General features: G+C 45.6%; 1 protein-coding gene across 2 annotated transcripts in view; it reads right to left on the bottom strand.

Annotated features, from left to right (window-relative positions):
• The window catches only part of ADAMTS2 (ADAM metallopeptidase with thrombospondin type 1 motif 2), a 246603-nt gene extending 239482 nt beyond the window's left edge, over positions 1-7121 (bottom strand). Inside the window, exons 1-2 of one of the 2 annotated variants that reach the window (XM_090064427.1) lie at positions 6896-7121; positions 6496-6807 (exon numbers count right to left, since the gene is read on the bottom strand). In XM_090064427.1, the coding sequence (XP_089920553.1) occupies positions 6496-6807; positions 6896-6985 (402 nt within the window). In that variant the 5' untranslated portion in view covers positions 6986-7121. Of the gene's footprint in view, positions 1-6495; positions 6841-6895 lie in introns of both variants that reach the window. The other variant, XM_090064428.1, reaches the window with a different exon arrangement.
• Between the last annotated feature and the right edge of the window lie 12738 nt (positions 7122-19859).

Genomic DNA, 19859 nt, shown 5'->3' with positions numbered 1-19859 from the left:
CCTTCCTGAATTTAGGCCTATGAACCTAAACACTTTCAACCAGAGATGGCAAAAACTATGAACATTTAATTACTTTATTTCTAAACAACATTAAGATATTCACAAGTGCTGTATAACAAAAAATCTCTCCTGTTAGAATATTTGACAAACAGGCACTTAAGGAATAACAATCAAAGAACAAGCTACTTCCTAAAGATTAATGACTGCCTGGGCAAATGTGGATCATCATTAACTCATGAAGCTGGGCCCTGAGCTGTGGTCACTACTGCTATTAAGGAAGAAAGGAGTTTAAATAGCGGTGTTCTGTACAAGGCATTTTTAGAGGAATTAGCATCTGGGCAAACAGCCAGTCAATAGGTTCTTCTCAAAAATGTTGTGAGAGTTATTATAGCATACAACACGCTCTGAAGCACCAAGGAGCAAAGCCTGCTAATTTTACTCACACAAATAGAACCGCTAATGTCAAGTGCTCACATGAGTAGGGCACTCTATGAAGAATGCACAGACTTGAAGTATGTAGAAAAAGGATGAAATCACAGAATCTTTCAAAAGCTTACTTGTCATGCCTCCATTTGCAATAAGTTTCCATTTCAATGGCAGCACCACAGACTTGCTGGGCAGCTGATAATTTAATTTAAAAAAAAAAACACAAAGAGGAAGAGAATTACACTGAGGCGGCAAAATGTTTGGGGCAATATCCTCTGCTATGCAAACTGGGATTCCTTTATTATCTTTAATAGAGTTATACGGATTTACAGCAGCTAAGAAAGTAACCCTCGCTGGGCTGGGATTCATCCCTCTCAAGCCTTCCCTCCAAACCATATGCCCTCCTCCTTCCTGCAGGTCAGCACATCAGTGAACAGTACAGATAGGTGTTAATATCTGTCCCCATCTAAATACTACTCTACAAAAAAAGAGGTGGGGGGAAGAAGAGGACATCAGTCCTCCAAATTGCATTTCAAACTTTTATTAATGTCAGAGATATGGAACAAATCAACACACTCAATTTTGCCACTCAGGATTCACCACTGGGCCTTTTTCAGTGGCATTGAGCCTTCAACTGAGAAATTAAAATGTTTAAGGTTTTGCTCAACTCCAAATTAAGAGAAAATAAATGGTAACTACCCTAAGAAATTTGGGTACTGACTAGAGTCTTAATTGTAGTGCTGTAGCAAGGAAGTTTGGTGCCTGGGGAAAGCCCGCAGCACCAGCCTGCCCTCGCCCCGCACACACATCCAGGAGGCACACGTCCCCCCCATGCTTGCCCAGGAGTGCACACAGCAGTGGGAGCTGCCCTCCCTCCGTCCCCGCACCCTCCCAAACAAGCTGCTCACAGATCCATCCCACGCCCCACCCCCGCTGGCACCCTTTCACTTCGGCACCCAGGGCGGTCGTCCCGCTCAACCCCACCCTTGCTACGGCACCGCTTAATTGCCTGACACCTAAAACATAACCCTGAGTTGCAATCTGCACAACAAAATCTTGTATGTTTTTCATTTTGATTGTCCATATCAGAGTCGTATGTGTTCGTACTGTGTTCATCTCTACACATCTGTTCATGTTTAAGTGCATATTCTATCTAGCCAATTGCCTGTGGGCTTGGGGATATATTACATAGAGGGTGGGGTATAGTCAGTCAACAACACTGACAATTCTGCAGCCAACAATATTTTCACCATATAAGTGGTACAGAAGACTTTCACAGCTGCCATCAGCACTGTTACTGACATGGGCCGAAACTTTTCCCCGCTATATTTCCACAAGTAGCAAATCTGGAATCCACGGAAATGGAAAGTTCTAGCTTCATGGCAGGCTCTCCCCCTCTCTTCATTATCACGGGCAGTCACTGGGCATTGGGCAGACACGGGGACATCCTGCATGTGTTAATTCTGTTCCATCCACAATAATATTATGTCTATATTAACAGTTAGGGATAACCTTTTGGCCACCCTAAGGGCCAAAGCTTAGTGAAAACCCGCAAGCTCAGCCCCTACCAACTATCAAGCCCTCCCACAAAGTCTCAGCTAAACTTCAGAGGTGTGAGGCCAAACCTTACCTGCCCAGTCACCTCTCCCTCCAGCATGTTTGGTACTTACCTAGATGCTGCAGGCTGCAAGCATGGGAAGTCTGTCAGTGCTATCCCCGTAATTCCCTATGCAAGACTTCCAGCCCTTCTGCACCCCATTTCCTGTAATTAGGGTAGCACAAAAGAAGAGGCAAGTAATTCACAGATTGATTCCTAGAAGGGAACAGGGAAAATGCCTTGGTGTAAGGCCAGTGGTTGTCAACCTTTTGCACCTTACATCCCACCAACCATTTTGTCAAAAAACCCTGGAACCCCCACCATGATAAAAACAAAACCCCACAAAATTACACTGTTCAAGATATCTATTGATTCATCTATTTGAAGTGCAAACAACTGATTTTTTTCAATCAGGCAATGAGCTGAAGTCCCACCTACATGTCCTTCGGGTCCCACCGGTGGGACATGTCCCACTGGTTGAGAAACACTGGTGTAGGCGACAGGTAAGATATAGATGGGGCAGGACAACTACTGTGCCTTGAATTAATTGGGGCAACCTGCAGCGCTGACCATAAACATCAGTGTGGACATACCCCAACTTTCCCCTGCTCACCCACCATTCACTGAAAACCCTCTGGACAGGAAGGACGCTTGGGATGGTTATTATGCCTGGTTGGGAGCTGTGCTGCCATGAAGTGATGCACTGCAGAAACACTGGCCTTTCAGAGAGATACCCCAAAGTCTGTCAGGGCCCAAACACCACAGAGGAAGGCAAACTTGGCCTTTCCAAGGGGAGTCAAGTGAGACCTAATTCTTTATTGCCTTTTCCACTTCATACAGTGGAGGATTGGATAAAGGCAATGGCTTGCCCACCACAGAATATCCACAGGACAAGGGCTGTATGGTCCTAAAATGTCCTCTGCTGGTGCCCCTAATGTACAGGGCATACCGCGGACAAGAGATGTCACCAGCGTCCAGCGTCTTCTGCAATGATCGCTGGAGGCCTGAGGCTGCTGAGTGTGTTAGAGCTGCTTCTACTCTTGCACTGAAGCTGAACTTCAAACAGCCTTGGGATGGCGCAAGCACCAAGACAACAGAAGGCTGCCCTTGCCTCTTCCATCTGTGCTGTCGGAGTGAAGAACCAGGATGCGGAAACGAATTCAGAGCATACCCAGGGAAAAGCCCACGCTGGGTGCCACTTGGCTGACAAAGACATTTGACACCCTAGCCAAGAACCCAATCTTTTCTTTTTAATGAACTGAGTTGCAATATTTCCTTTACACGGTTAAAAATGATGATAATGAAAATAATAACCACCACCACCACCACATTCAGGACTCTAAAGGAGGCTGATCAGGAAAGCTACTTAATTAGCTCCAACTTGCCAGTGATCTCTAAGGGCCCAATTCAGCAATACAAAAAAGAAGTCCAACTTGCATAATTTGGATGTCCTAGTTCATCTGTTTCTGCTTTTTTTTAAGCCAGTGCTAAGTGAAACTGGTTTTGTTGTTAGTGTCTACTCCAGAAGGCTGTGAGAGGATCCTCAGTTCTGCATGAAAATGATATGCATTTCTGAATACTCATTTCACTCTCTTTCCTAGAGTTACCATGAATGAGAGGGGTTTCTTTAAAAAAAAGGAAGAAAGAAAAAGAAAAGAAGAAGACGGCAAACCAAAACCATCCACGGTGTAGAATGCAACAGTGATGCCATTGCAACCAGTTCTAACCACTCTGCATTCTAGCAAAACCCACAGCCCCAGAAAAGCTTCTCAAAAGAATAACTGGAAAATAAGACCCTGGGCAGAAACCTGAGTGCCAAAGGGAGTATCCAGAAAGAAAGAAATGTCAAAAGTGGCAAGGCAGGAGCTGCATCCACCAGGCTGAACAAGATACAGCCAACGCAAATCTACAGCTTGAAGACTAGACTACCGATCTTCACCTCAACATCTGGATACAAAAACCAGAAATCCACCGGGGCAGGCAGAAATGTCTAAATGCCTCCAAAAGCAAGTGCCGAAAGAACATGATAGGTAGGAGATGGTATGCCTGTATAACAAATGTGAATAGCTGCCCAAGGAGTCAAGAGCTCCTGATCTCCAGCTTTAAAAAAAAATAAAAATGAAAAAGTGAAAAGATCTGGGACATGCATTAAAAATGAAGCTGGAGAATCTGCTATGGCAGATAAGCCACAGAGCAGCAAGAGGGATGTGAGATGGGGCCAACTGAAGGACTACACCCTAACAAACAACATACTCCGAGAGGAAAACCTGACAAGACTAAACAGCGGAGAGGACGCAGAAGAAACAGCCCAGAGTACGCAGAGATGGGGAGAAGCCCTGTTCACCTCCCAAGTGATGTTTGCCTCACTGAGGAACACAGGGCATCCAGCCTAGTCCTTCGCGGCGACAGGCCACCGTAAACCAAGCGTTAGGTCCAAAAGGATGCACCTGCATATCCACCCCAGCCCCTCACACACACTACTCACCTATGCAGCAAACCCAGGGAGTTAGTACTACGCATCCCAAGTCCTCAAAAGCAAGAGCGCTGCACAGGAAGAGACCAGACAAGACTAAAAGAGCCGCCAACGCCCAGCTGAAAACCTTACTAAACATCCTACTCCAGTAATTAAGAAATTTATTTCATGAATAACTAATGACCCACAAGAAGTAAACACAGGTCTTTCCGTTGGCTTTAATGGGGCCTGGATCCTCGTTCTACTTGCTCTTGGCTGAAGCTTATCTGGCTAAAGCTTAAGTTATTATTATTCATTCTTTCCCGTACTGACTACGAGCTAATCCCTCATGCTATTCGCACGCTCGATAGTAAGTGCACGTGTGTTTGCAGGAACAGGCCCAGATGAATAAGCGTAACAAGCAGCCGAGAGTAGATGCCGTGGAATATCGACGTATACAGAGGCTCTCGGCGTTAAGACTTCAAATAAGAATAAAACTAAGCTAATTCCTTAATGCTGATGCTCATACACATAACTGACATATTCGACAGAAGCTGGGCACACTTAGGCTAGGGACAGACATTACACAGTAACCGGTTCAAGCGATCAGAAACTTGTTTAAACCTGTGACAGAATAGCTGCTCAGTGCGCATGAACCACTTTGAGAATGGCTGAAACCGGTTGGAGATAAACCTGGTTGCATGTAGTCGATCAGACTTAACTGAGTTTGCTCAAACTGGTTTATGCAATGTCTGTCCCAGACCTTAATGCAGTGCTGTTAAACTTATCTTCACTGTCTGACAGGGCTTCACAACCGGGAAGAGTTTGAGCAACTCCTGTCGGTTTCTGTCTATCTCGCAGCTATCCAAATAAAGGACTTTGTGAAGATCAGCTTTGCTGATCCCTCAGAAAAGGCTGGGTCTGATGCTCCACTCTCCTGAACCGTGCGGAGGTGTTTGCTCCTGTACAAGCAGCGGTATTCTTAAACCCATTTGGCCCAGACATCAAATGACAGCACAAGGCCACAGAGATTCAGACCCCTAATCTTTTGTTCTCATTAAACAGATGCTGACAGTCCAACTGGATTTGCTTTTTAAAACGGTAATAGCCACATCATGGTCGATCGCACGCTTGCAGGCAGGCAAGGGTAGAGAATCAAGTCACCCGGGCATCCCGAGCCCGCATCCGCACAAGAGGCAAGAAGTCATCCAGGATTTCCCCCTCCCCTCCCACACAGCTGGGTCCTGGCTCCACTGCTTCCCCTACCCCAAGCGCTGCCCCAAACAGCTGCAATTATGCCTTAATGGGAATAATCTGTGCTAGGTACAGGACTGGCAACATTTCTCCCACCTTCAGCGAGAGGCTGGGAAGTGGGCTGTGACCGAATCGAAACTACGCTAGACAGCAGTGTTCTTGGAGGAACTTTTGTGCACATCGACACTAATGCAAACCCACCGCTGAAGTAAGAACATGCAGAGGGTGAGCAGAGAGGACACCACAGGAGTGCAAATAAGGAAAACGAGGACAGAGAGAAACCGTCTCATCCACTTTTACAGGGTTCAGGCATACCAGCTCTCCGGTGCTGGAGTGAACAGCTTTCCATGACTGAACGAAAAAGGACCACAGCGGACTCAAACCAGCGCTCTGCTTAAACTCGGCTGCCGTTTAAGCAGAGCACGGAAATCTGTGGGCATTAAATTAGCGCAACGATGTGAAACCTGAAAGGACGAGAAGCGGTTAAGCACACAGCGCTGCAGCTCGCTTCCGAAGCGACAGCCCCCGAACAAAGTTTGCCCTGTTAACTCGGGACAGACGTGACACGTACGCCGCGGGTTTAAGCGCTCAGAAAGTAGTTGCAACCCGTAACAGCAGTTTGAGCCCCGGCCGAACGCGGCCCCAGACCCCAGGGGACGGCACCCCCGAGGCCGGCCAGCGCAGCTGGGGCTGGAGGAGAAGTTCCCTGGAGGCGTCCCCGCGGGGCCGGGGCCGGGGCGAGGGCAGGCGGGGAGGGGGCCCTTACCAGCCCGTCGCAGTTGCTGATGGCCACCGAGGCGTTGGGCAGGTCCGCGACGTCCCCCACGTAGAGGCAGGCGGCGGAGAGCGGCTCCAGGCGCGCCGCGCCCGCCTCGTCCTGCCACTCCAGCGCGGCCCCGGGCGCCACGACGCGCGCGTTGTGCCGCAGCCGCAGGTGCAGCTGCCGCCCGGCCACCGTCACGTTGTAGAAGAGCGGGCGCGGCGGCCCCGCGGCGCGGCGGGCGCGGCCGGGCGCCGACAGCCGCGTGGACACGAAGCGGCCGCGCCAGTCCGTGCGGGTGGGCACCACCAGGCTGCGCTCGCCCGGCCCGGCGGCACCCCCGCGGGGAAACTTCGCGCCCCCGCCAAGTTGCCGCGGAGTTGCGGCGCCGGGGGGGGGGGGGGGCCCCCTGACCCGCGTCCCCGCAGCCGGGCAGGGCGGCGCCGAGCGCCCAGCACAGCAGCAGGCAGGCGACGCCGGCCGCCGGCGGCTCCATGCCGCCGCTAAAGTTGCCCGCAGCCGGCCCGCAGCCGCCCCGCCGGCATGTGGCGGAGCAGCCGCAGCGCCTCCGCCGCTGCCTCCCGCTGGTGCAGCCGCGCGGCCGGCGGGCGGCGAGCGCACACCGGAGGGAGGCGGGCGGCGGCGGCGGCGGCGGCGGCGCGGCGCGGCGCGGGCTGATTGACACGGCGCGGCCGCCCGGGGCGCTCCCCGCCCCCGGCCGGGCCTCCGGGGCCGCCCCGCGCCCCGCGCCTCGCGCCCGCGCCCGGCGGCGAGCGGCGAGGCCGGCCCCCGCCCCCGCGCCCGCCCGCTGGCAGAGCGCTGTCTGTGCAGCGCCGGGCGCCGCTGGCCTGGAAACCAGCGGAATCAAGGGAGAGCAACTTTTGCGGGGAGACGGGAGCTAGACACTGCGTGCGCCTACGGCTATGCGGCTGCGTGCGTGTGTGTGTGTGTGTGTGTACGCGCTTTGTCACAGGGCCATGACAAACATCCCGCTTTTGGGCCTCTTTGTTCACGTCTGACTTTCCAATCGGGTAGCAGCTGAATAAATACAGAAATGTACTTTATCGGGTTATTTGCAGCTTTCTTCAGTTCACCGGCCGGTTTTGCAGCATCCGAAGAGGCTGCCTTGCCTCCTCCTTGGCATCCCTGGTTTGCGGTCTCCTTCCCAGTAGGTTGATTCACAGGTATATTTGCATATTTTGCATCCCGAGCAGTATTTACGCATGAAGGGTTCCTCGCCAAGCTGTCACTGGTTCGGTGCTCGTGCCGTTTTTCCAGAGCATTCCTGTAAATAGCTGCCCCTGCGGCGCTTTAGGGCCCAGTCCTTACGTGCTTCACTCCTTCGATTCTGATGAGGTTACAAAGGTGTGTGGTGGGTGCAGGACAAAGCCCCAAATGTGGAAGTACTGGAATAGGGTAAAACCATAAGAAAAGTAGTACTGGTTACTGCTGGAGACCACACTGCAGGTCTGAGCCACCCAGCCAACACCATTTCCCTATTCCCTATTTGCCCCTGTTTTGGTTTACACTGATCTTCAGAAGTGATAACAAGAAAAGGATTTTTTTTCTTGCATTAAAGATACCCTTGGGGTAGAAGATTTATTAATAAAGGAGAAGAACTATTTGTTAATCTTCTCTTTTGGTATTTTCCTTTGATGCCACTTTTCTTTCGAGTCAGTCTTTTCCTGGGTTTTTGAGAGCTACTATTGAGTAGCTCTTCTTACTTTCAAGCCTGTATACTTTCATCAGTTCAGCTCCAGGGCTGGTAACGCTCCAGCTTTATTTTTATTGGCCTCGTAGTTTAAACTGATGATGTGGCTCTTTTACATTCCCTGAGTCCCATCCCATTCTGATTGAATCATTGGATGTTCTGTCATTGACTTTAATGGCAGAAGGAGCAGGCCATATGTTTATAACCAAAGTCTCGTGTGCATGTGTCAGAGAGACTAAGGAGCAATCATATGCTGTAAATATGCAGCACATAATGAACCAGCCAATAACAGCATTGTATTAATTGCAATGGAATCTTTTTTTGGAAAAAACTGGAGGTTAGAAAATGTGCTTAATCTGGATAACAGCTGTCCTGGAGGACAGTGATATAAACAAGGAGTAATAAGATACAGTAATCCATGGAAGTTTTAGTTCCATACAGAAATTAAGTCCTATCGGTGGTTGCTGTTATCGTCTTGCCACAGCTGGCTACATTCAAGGAAATTCATGGGCTCCTGCCAGAGCTGCTTTTACCTACAACTTTTTTAAATTCATGGTCCATCTAAGCCTGGAAAGCCTGTTAGGACACACCAGTTTCTGTGGGAACCGCTCACTACATGGCAGCCAGCTGCCTCTCCTCCTAGCCCAGTACTCACTCACAGCTGAACTGACCAGGCTTGGCGGAGGAGGAACAGCCTGTGGCACACGTCCGGAGCTGTCAGGACACTAAACCCGCTCTGTCAACATGTCCTAATCCTCCTCAGAAACATCTCTTAAATAGAAGAAAATCAGAAACGTGCTCAATGTCATGTACAACATAGGCTCAATGTCAAGTGGTAGGGCCAGATCATCACCTGGTATAAATCATTATTCCACTGAATTCAGTATGGTAAATCCTGGCCATGTGGACGGGGAAGAGAGTTTTGCCATTAACTTCACTGGAGCTAGGATTTGGATTGATAAAGAGACAATTTATACTAAGGCTCTGACCCATGGCTTCTTAAGCAGGACTTAACCATTGCTGCCTGGATTATACTTTGCATCCCAAGCTTTCCAGGGAAGACACTCCTACTCCACAATAGACCCAATGCCTTCCCACAGAGAAGATGGATATGGACACAGTCAGACGATGTGGCTCAAAGCAGGCACAGCACAAGAGAGTATCAGCAAGTGGCACAATTCAAAATGCAAGAAGAGAAGCTCTTGCACTTATCCCTTCAGGACCCTGCACTGATAGTACCGCACTAGCACTACCCAAACTGGGTAAAGCAAAGCTCTCCTCAAAGCAAAGCTTGTCTTGCAACTAGAAGCGCTGACTGAGTAACCCGGTGTAGACAGTCCAAACCACCTAGCACCCAGACCAACTCTGCTGAATAAAGTCACGTAATGCAATGGACCTGGAGGCCTCGTTCTTTGCTGGTTGAGCCTTTCAAGACTTTAAGGCCATGTCTGTACCACCTGAGTGTAATGCCAGGAAAAACCATGCTGAGACATGCTGTGCTGGCTCTGCACACCCCTTCTCACCATGCTGAGGCTGATGGACATGCCCTAAAATTTCTTTAGACACCAGAACCTGCCAAACTCAGCCTAAGACTTGGCATTACTAGAGGTGTACTCCAGGCCACAATATTTTCATCCAATCCAATCCTTAAGCCTTCATTCAGGGAAATTGCCATTGATTTCAAACCCTGTATCGGTTCATTGTTCTTGTTAGCTTTAGCCTCTAAGCAAACCTCAGAGTTAATGACTGGGTGGAAGTCTTGGCCATCCTTGTTTTTCTCAGGAGCACAAGGAAGGAAAGAGGATTCAGTTGGATCCACCCTGGCAACTGGAGCAAAACTATGTCTACAGTCAAAAGCAAGCCTGAAGCACTTGGAGATATAGCTAAGCCACCTTTAAACAAGCTAGGTCAGGTAATGATAATAGTATGGGGTTCAGCACAAGGTAACCCCCGCCTCCCCCCCGGCTCTTTACTCAGGTTGTACATTCAAAGGCACTTGAGGGATCTCCACAGGAGCCGCCGCATAACCATACCCTGAGAATGCAGATCACCTCTTCCTCGTAGTACCTTTAACTCAGTTCAGTAAAATGGAAATGTCTCTATGTCACTAGCAGCTGCTGTGAAAGATGTTTAAAAAATAAATGTATAATAATGCCCAATGCCTATGTGTTCAGAAATCCTGCACATTTTACAGGAAAATCAGTCTCTTGACATTACTGAGAAGAAGAAGGAATTATCTGGCATTCTACTTTCTCCAAAGGTTGTATCAGTCCATCTGTTTTTGAGCAGAATTCCCTCACTAAAATTCCTGTGGGGAGACACATCTAGAATCTGGTGACTTCACATGGCCCCATGCAAAAGGTTTTTTTTCCCCATAAACCTAAGGAGAACCTTTATTTCTGACCTCACTATTGGTGACTAAGATACATTTCTGTGAACTGTATAATCAACTGCTTTTTATTTTCATGCAGATCACCATCTTGTGCTTTCACTTCTAACCAACATGCCTAGTTTGTGGCTATGTAACATTTTTAAGCTTTACAAAAATAAAGAAAAGGAAAAATTAAAAGTTGTGTACCAGTTGTTTTTCTCCACAGCTGGAAGCTCCAGGCCCTCTATTGTTTGAACCCTTTTTTCCTGTTACGTGGCAGTACTATACTCTACCTAGCAAAAAGGCATGTGTTTAATACTGATTTTGCAGCACTGCATGCCAAAAAGCAGCAGCTAGCTGAAACAGCCCTGTCCTTTTTTTCCCCTTTAGCCTAAGCTCAGTGATGAAAAGATACATAAATCAGTGAATGTTCAAGCTTTCTTTGATGGGCTCATTTCCACTCATTTCTAAAAACAGGCAGGACTGACATTTCCAGTGCCAGAGAAACATCTGGAGGACAAGGCTAAAGAAACCCAATAGAAGCAGCAAAAGCAGGGTGAAACCCTTTGACTTGGGGAACAGAAGAAAAGGAAAGCAATATTGCAAATAAATAAAACCACATACAAATGGATACAGATTGAAAGTCAGCTCAGGGTAGATGGCGCACACAAACACCTAAATACCAGCTATACTCAACATTATGACTTGAGTGATACATAGGCTTTTGCACAAGCCAAGAGCACAGAGATGGATGCGTCTCTAGCAGCAGCAGCACTGTTTTCAGGATCTCTTGGACCAGTTAGCATGGCATGATATTGGATCTTTTGGGTGCAAAGTGATATCCTCCCATCTCATCTGCCTTGTACCCTATGCAATGCATTCTTTTAATGGCAAGGCAGGCCAAGTCAATAAATAGGGGAGCGAACAGTGGGCTGATACTGCAGGAGTGGTTTAACAGACAAGTGGACAGCTTATGCATTAAACAGTCATGAGATACAATTCATAAACAGTAATAGGAACAGGGATCAAACTTCAGGTGTCCCCTTTCCTAGGTACATACCATAATCCAGTGAGAGAAGCCCCGTGTGTGATGTTTTAGATGAGGAGTCCATTGCACGTTAGCAACTGCATGGATCTTGGTGGAGGAGAAGCCTGTGCCCAGTGGCAAGGAGACCCAAAATTACTGGAGTTACTCTTCCAGTGCAGCTTTCATCAGCCTTCACAGTCATTGAGAAGTATGTCTTCTTCATCTGCCTGTTCCCCGTTGAGATTTTTATGTTATGTTGGACTGCTCTTCATCTGATACCTCTCCTTTGACCTTACCACCATGGGTGACCCTACCAGGAGTACAAGACTCCTGATGGTGTTGTTCTTAGGGTCATCGGTACACACAAGCCTCTCCACCTCATCAGGATGGCTGTCCATGGAGAGGACCCACAATCACTGGGTTACAAAGTCAGCTTCCTCTTGTTCCCTCTCTCTGGCCCAACGCATCTTGAATCTTTTTTGGCATATTGTTACAGCTTCAAGAGAAGGAGTGAAGAGTGCCCCAACCAGAAAAACCTATAACCAGGTGGTTAGAAAACTCTCCTGGGAAATAGAAGATGGCACAATAGTGGCACATAGCCCAGGTCTCCTCCATTCTAAGTAAACCTTTTAGCCAATGCACTTTTGTATAATAGGGCACCCTTTCCCTCCAGCCACGTTTCTGAATTAAAGTGGCCATGCCTGCTGTGCTATTTAAGTCCCACCTTTGGCACCTAAGTGACTGACGAAAGATCTATGATGGAGCAAAGACTTGAAACTCATTCTCCCAAGGCAGAAGCTACTGCACCTAATGATTGGGCCACCCTTCCACTCGAAAAGTATCTAGCCACATGGCTGCAGATAGCTTTCTAAACATGAATACCCATAACATTGTGTTTCCTGAATCTACAGAGTGAGAAGAGCAATGGGACAGATCCTCAGCAGTAGCAGGACTGCACATGGTGCAAGTTGAGAGATAGAGGCAGTGATGCAAAAATGGTATAAAACTCATGCTTACTATGTACAAATCTGCTCCCCTGTAATGAGAGAAAGTACCCCCTGCTCAGAGATTCTGTTGTTTCAGAAATTCGCTGCCCCTCACACTTTTGGGTGCAACTTCCAACTTTTTCCCCCTTCATGCAACAAGGGATTACAATCCACTCATCACCATCAGCCCGGCTTCAAGCTCCAGTGTATTCCTTCACTACCATGGCCAAATATGCTTTCCCTTCAATCAATTTTTTTTATCTTTTGAAATGTCAAGTTAACTCTCTTTAGGAGTTAATATTTTGTTAAAATGTTCTCTCTCCCAACCAATGCCTAAATAACTAAAGCTCCTCATGAGAACTCAGTCTTGTTACTCTTCATCATCCCTGGTATTTAGCTTAGTCACTTTATCCTGATTTAATGGTCTATAGTAAATGCTTAATCTTAATTCCCCTCTACATTTAATCTCTCATCCTAATTCATAAAATGTCATAGTTACCACATCCCTCATTAATTGCCTGTATTTAATTGCTAGTATAATTGTTTTTTGATAAATAGTGCAACCCCTCCTCCATATTTTCACCTTGGCTCCTTCTGTGCAGATCTAGTGCCTCGCTATTAATATTCCAGTCATGTGATTTATCCCAGCCTGTTCCCAGAATACTTCCTTTCCCTATATAAATATTTGAATGATCTTAATTTCAACTAATTAGTACTGGGACATTTGATTTCCCTCTTGAAAACTCTCATTTGTCACTATCCAGTTCCTTTCTAATTTATACGATACCTATGTTGAGGGGAGAAAATCAAATCAGCAAAAGAGCCAAATTCTATTTACCATTTTTTTTTTCATGTTTGCATGTAAAACAAGTGGCAGACTGACAGCCCTGAAGACTGAAACCTCCTATTAATGCACTGCACAGGGCAGCAGTACTCCCAAACTGGCCACCAGCATGCCTCAAGCCTGCAGAGGAAAGAGACTGCAGTGTTAGAGAAGTAGCTAAGAATTTGGGTTCAGTTCCCAGGGCTGCTATAGACTGGGGTGAGATACTCTACCTTCACACCTCAGTCTCCCACATGCAAAACAGAAATAATGGTAACTTCATAAGGCTGTTGTGAGGATGTCATAAATGCTAACCAAATTATTTGAATTTCCTATCAAGTGACATGAACCCATTCCACAGTTAGTTTATTGTGCTGGCCCATTCAGTCTCCACTGACACTGCTACAAAGCTATGCATCCTAGTGGGTTTTGTGAGAAGAGCACCAGTCCATAGGGAATCAGACTGACACCACTAGACTTGTTCTGTTTAAGTCACAAAACTACCACCCAGCAGTAATAACTTCCCGTTATTATGAACCTCAGACCACTGGCCTGGTGGTGCAAAGCTTTACATCTAATTGTCCAAGGCATGCAGACTCCTTACTTGAACCTGTCCTTCATCTTGTAAGGAAAGCAACGTCCCCTCTGTCTGTTCCTTTAGGAAATGCTGGATCAGAGAAAGCTTTGGAGTTGCAACCTTGAAACCCCTTCCTGTGAGCTTTACTGACATGCGTAACCCCTTATGTTTAGTTATAACTAAAAATGGGTACAATATTTTGGATTCTGGTTGTCAAAGCCTGTTGCTTCTATACTGCAGTTGCTCCTAAACTACACTTGGTAGCCTGCTGGTATCTGTTGAAATCAGGGGTTATAACTAGAACTTGTCATGAAGGGGAGGGGCTGTTTGCAATGGAAAATGGTTCCATTTACATTTTCACAATTTTCATTTTCATTGTGGAAATCTGGATACAGAAATATTTTGGCTGCAAACCAAAATTTTACAAATATTTGGTTTTGACTGAAATAATTTGGGTTTTGTCCCTTTAGCTTTGGGGCGGGGAGGGGAAAAAATCAACATTTTCCACAGAGAAGAGACATTTTCTGCAAAACAATCAGTTAATCAACATTTTAATTTCCTATTAAAAATCAGTTTTGATGGAAAAATGTCAACAAGTCCTAGTTATGGCTTTGCGAGAAAGAAATAGTCCCAGAGGCATCTCAACCATGTATGCTACTATACCCTCTTAAAGATCTCACATCTTCTTTCTCCTATCCACATGGTGAAGTTAACAGGCTGTTCAAGCCCATATATTCTTCTGTTGTGTCAGGGTGCATGAGAACAGTATGTTTTAAGAAATAAGACAAAAGTAACTCTTTATTACTGTACCTTCCAGGAACCACTCCTGAAATGACAGTGTGAAAACAAACAGAAATCTAATTGTGACCCAACATAAAATACAATATCTGCCCCAAATAAATGTTATTTATTATAAATCATAAGAGCTTTTCTATAAGGTGAAACAACATTAGGATTTTCTGCTTTCAAACCCTTCTTGAAATGAAACACTGAAATTTCATTTTAAAATCTCCTTTTTCGTAATTGTAATTCTGATAATGGAGGCTTTTCAGAAATAGAAGTTATCTTTTCTCTAAAAAATAAATCCGAGTTTAAGAAAAAAGCATATTTGAGATCCTTCAGCATATTAGTGTCTGAATTATTATATTACAATGGTTCTGATAAGTCCCTATGGAGTTAGGAGGTCTATTGTACTGAAAAACACATAGTATGACCACCCCTGCTGTAAAGACCTTACAGTCTAACTACACTAGACAGAGAGATGTGCAGAAAAAAAGGCATAGGCAGTAAAGTGATTTTCCCAAGATCAGAAAGGAGTTCAGTGGCATAGATGGGAGTACAATGACAGCCCAGGGTTGGTATCCACTGAGCTATTCCACCTATCATACTAAATCAGGGGTGGGCACAATGCAGCCTGTGGGCCACATGTGGCCCACCAGGCCATTCAATCTGGCCCGCGGGGCCCCTAAAAAAATTTAGAAAATTACTATTTATCTGCCCCTAGCTGCCTGTCATGCGACCCTCAATGGCTTGCCAAAACTCAGTAAGTGGCCCTCTGCCCAAAATAATTGCCCACCCCTGTACTAAATCATTGTGTAATCCTAAAAAATTGTATCTAGACATGCTATTTTAATGGTTCTTGGTTTACGCTTACAAGTAACTGGCTGAATAATTGGCTATTCCCCCTAGCAATGGTAAACTCCATTTCCCTTCTCCAATTCCTACCACCTCACTTCATTAACTCATGAGATACAGGTGCATTTGCAAATTAAAAACTGAAATGACCCAATTTGTTCATTTTGTAAAAAAAATCCTTCTTTTCGGTTTAGTGAGAGCCTTTACAGTGAACAGGAGAAAACTGTAACTAATTGCATCTTCAGACAGGAGTTTCAGCCTTAAGCAGTAGCAGAGATATTGCATTCATATGATGGCACCAGTGCTTGACTCAGAGAAGTCCTTACAAATTAGGTTATGGAAAATTTACTGCCAGCCAGAAACTCATATTTGAAGAGATTTCTCATCGGTCATGGAGGTGACACTTTCTGTAGCTTGCTGTTTGAGTACTATAGGTGGCAGGGAAGAAGGAAAAAGATACAGCAAACTACTGGGATTCTTAGAAGGAAGTTTTCTGTGCTAATAAGTGCTGGGGCATTGTGGAATCTACTGAGAAGCAAGTAGATTTCGCCACCTTGGGGTGACTCTCCTGCAGAAGCACACAAATTAAAACCGAAAGAAACAGATCCTTTTCCAAGTGATGAACTGATAGAAGTAGTTTTCTCTCATCTTCCTCTTTTCCCTCCCACAACATGAAGGTTTAGCTTTGTTTAATCCATTACCATCCTCTTTTACTTATGTACCATGTTGCCTTCAATCTGTAAAATTGTATGTGTATTACAGGGAGTGGTATGGAGGACTCCAAAATCCATTTGGGTCCTAGTGACTTTTTTCAGGTTGGGATGAAGGAGCTGGGAAGGGAGCACATCCAACCAACACAGAGGTAAGCAATTTGCATCACTTGGGCAGTGGGAAGTTAAGGAAGCCTCAGTTTTTTGGGAACACTGTGGAACTGAACTATGTTTTGACTCCCCCTGCCCCAGAGGGCAAACTATAAGGCCTGTCCCCACAGTACCTGTGCACCCAGCATGCCAATCCCTAGGGTGATTGTGTGAACTCAGTACCAAATGTCAGTAAAAGAAACAGTTGGAAAAATCTCTAGTAATCATGGGCTATTATTGAAGCAAGGTTGTAAAACAATAAAACATTCTTGGCTATTCCTCAGTGTATTCTATAAATGATACATTAGGGCATCGTCTGTAATATGAATAGCCCTTACTTGAGTGGGCACATTGTATGTTTGCCTTACAAACTAATAAAACTTGATTCATACAAAAAATGAATTGTTGTGGTTCGAGGGAGGCTGCTCTCGAACTGCTACTTCCAGTCTGGGGAAACAGTAAAGCAAGCTGATATAAATGGAAATTAAAGAAACAAATTCAGATGGCATAATAAAAAGCAATTTCCACCTGGAAACTCAGAGCTGTAGAAAAGCTGGCTTGTTGCAGCAAATACAGATCATGCATTAAGCATTTCAGTGACCCTGGGGAGCAAAGAGAGAAATCTGGATGTTTCTAATTACCTTTCCTCATTTCCACATATGCAATAACATCACTTTCAGGCAGATACTCAACTTTCAATGATTCTCTGGCTGATTTCTGCTGCAGTTTTAAGTGGCAGTGACAAGTGGATCACAGGGTTCATCCTGTGACCTGAAACTTAGTTAGTGATGTTCTTGGCCCTTTGGTTCTCTGCATTGATTATATGGTGTCAGGGGACCTGACTGCTCTTCCCCTTGGTATCAGTGAGGAGCAGAAGTAACCCTACTGAATGTAGTGCAGTGACCCTGGTGTGCAATAGGTGTCAATAAAATCAGAATCAGATAACATCTATGCTTTAGATTAAGTTCCCAAGCTTATTTTCCTGTGAGTTCAGCTGTCTGTACTTAATAATGTCCTCATCTCTAATCTGCAGCTATTGACAATTATTCAAAGTGCATTTTATAGTCAAACATCAAAGAATCTTGTAATGCAGAAGGCAAAGGAGGCAGTAAAAATGTGAACTCTGTCTACTAAACTGTGACTTCCTACCTGTTTACTCGGGTATTATGAATTCATTTTTGGTATTGTGCTGTTTGAGGTTCAAAACAGTTAAATTGGGATGTAAGGTTTTATTGATCTGTTTTTACTTACATTGAAATGACATAAAGGACGGTACAGTAGTGATTAAACCACATCTGTTTCACATTTTGAAGCAAACTTTTCCACCTATAATAACTTATGGGTTCTGTCTTCCTCTGCCAGCAGCATATGCAAGAGTCTGGGGGAGAGGCTGGTCTATGCATCTTGTCTACAGCACACAAAATTCTTTCTTGAAGAGCAAGAATGGCTTCTTAAAATTATCATCAGCCTATGAGTGTGCATTTCAGCATTGCTCTGGGAAATGAAAACAGTGCAGTGGACCTTGCTGGGCTTCCTGCAGCTCCCTCCAGTTACGAGGGATGTTTTCGCTGAGTAGAGGGAGAGAGAACAGCCACGAGAAATTGCTCAGCTTTACCCCTCATTTATCTGTTGTTAGTATTCCTGTTTGGAAAAAGCTGAATGTATTTCTTCCAGAGCAGTGCACAAGTTCACAGAGGTTCAAACTCATTTAGTCCAGTTGCGGAGAAAGTCTTAACTGCATTCTGTTAAGAACTGTGCCAGCTGCAGATCGTATCTGCTTCACATGGTATAGTTTTATTAAAATACCTATAGAACTTGTCATCATTACAGAACAAGTTCTAATAACCTCCCCATCTCGGATTTGCTGTAAGGTCAGGGTCAGGTCAAGCTTTTGAATCGCTGCGTACATTACCGACCCATGGAGCGTGATGTCCTAGGGAGGGAATCATGGCGCTGTCTGAGTCAGAGCCCACCTTCCGGTCCAGAAGGACTGGCAGATCCCATGATCGCTACAGCTCAGTGGAAGCCAAAAGAGAAGGAAGGAAGGGGCAGCTCCCTCTACCCCACTCCTGCAACCCCATCAGAAGTCTGTAGCTACAATCTCTCGGCGGTTAGTCACGTGAATTGCTGTGTCCTAGTCTAGTTCCTCGTGAAAAAGGAAACCTCATCACAAAACCAAACTGCTACCGGCATCCTTGTTCCTGGTCTCAGCAGAAAAAAACAAGAATCAAACTGGCATTGAATCTAACACTGAGCAACATCTCAGACCTACAGTACACAAAACCCTTCCTAGTCAGACCTGACACATCAACGTTGACACCTGGGTTGCAGCCACTCTCGGGGAACCCACACTTCCACAGACATTACATTCACTATCAAAGAAAATTAAGGAGTTTTTTTAATCCAAACCTGTGCTATAATACACAAGCTTATAATCCACCGGGCAACTTCACAGCCTAGTCACATCTTTGTAATCCTCCTGAAGTTGCATAACTCTCCAGCTGTCCTCCTAAAAGGGATTTCATTCCATGCCTGGTAGGTTTTGCAGCAAGTAGCTGACTGTAAAACACATGCACCCTGATGCACGTTATCTGGAGGCAGGATCCTTAAGGAAAGTGGTTTTCTAATTTATAGACTTCCTTTCTCCAAAGACGTGATTTTGCCATGGTTTCTCTCCCTCATATCTAGGGACCTACCTAAATCACAGTGAGATGAAGGGATTTTTGTGGGCTGTTCACAATGCCAATTTCGCAATCTTTTCACAACAAGGCCCCCTGATTGGCCAGTGGGCCCCAGTGGCCCCACCCCTCACCACTGATTGGCCAAAAAGTCAACCACTCGTCTTCAGACTGCCCTGCTGCATCTGGCTTCTTCAAAATGGAATGCCAAAACCCTTTTACTTTCCTGACTGGCGCCTTCACCAAGTCTAAATCACTAGCTCAACTTCTCAGGAGCAATCTCTCAAGCCACATGCTGTATGGCTGCAGGGATTGATATCCTTTTTTTGTACTCTGTTGAGCTTTAACTTCTCAGCGGGCGATTCCATGAAAAATTGTAGGAAATACCATTTTTCTGGAAACCACCGTTTTTTGCAGTTTTAACCATGATTTAAGTAGGTCCCTATTCATATCCACACACACTGACCAAAGAACAGGAACCACCTTACCAGGTTTTAAAAGTGGTTTCAGCTTAATGCCTTTAACAAGAGCCATGTCTACATTGGGATACTAATTGTATTAGAATCTATGCTTAAAAACCTTTGTGCAAACACATCACATTTAACACTATGTTAGCTGTCTGTTTAATCCTACAGGTATAACGTTGAACATGATAATCCTGGTATAACATCATATTAGTCCATACATATTCTAACATCAAAA

The sequence above is a fragment of the Crocodylus siamensis genome, chromosome 10 (assembly GCF_052110815.1).
Source record: "Crocodylus siamensis isolate JL-2025a chromosome 10, ASM5211081v1, whole genome shotgun sequence".
Taxonomy (NCBI): Eukaryota; Metazoa; Chordata; order Crocodylia; family Crocodylidae; genus Crocodylus; species Crocodylus siamensis.
Note: the sequence above shows the minus strand (reverse complement) of the source record. Positions and strands in the feature narration are given on the sequence as shown.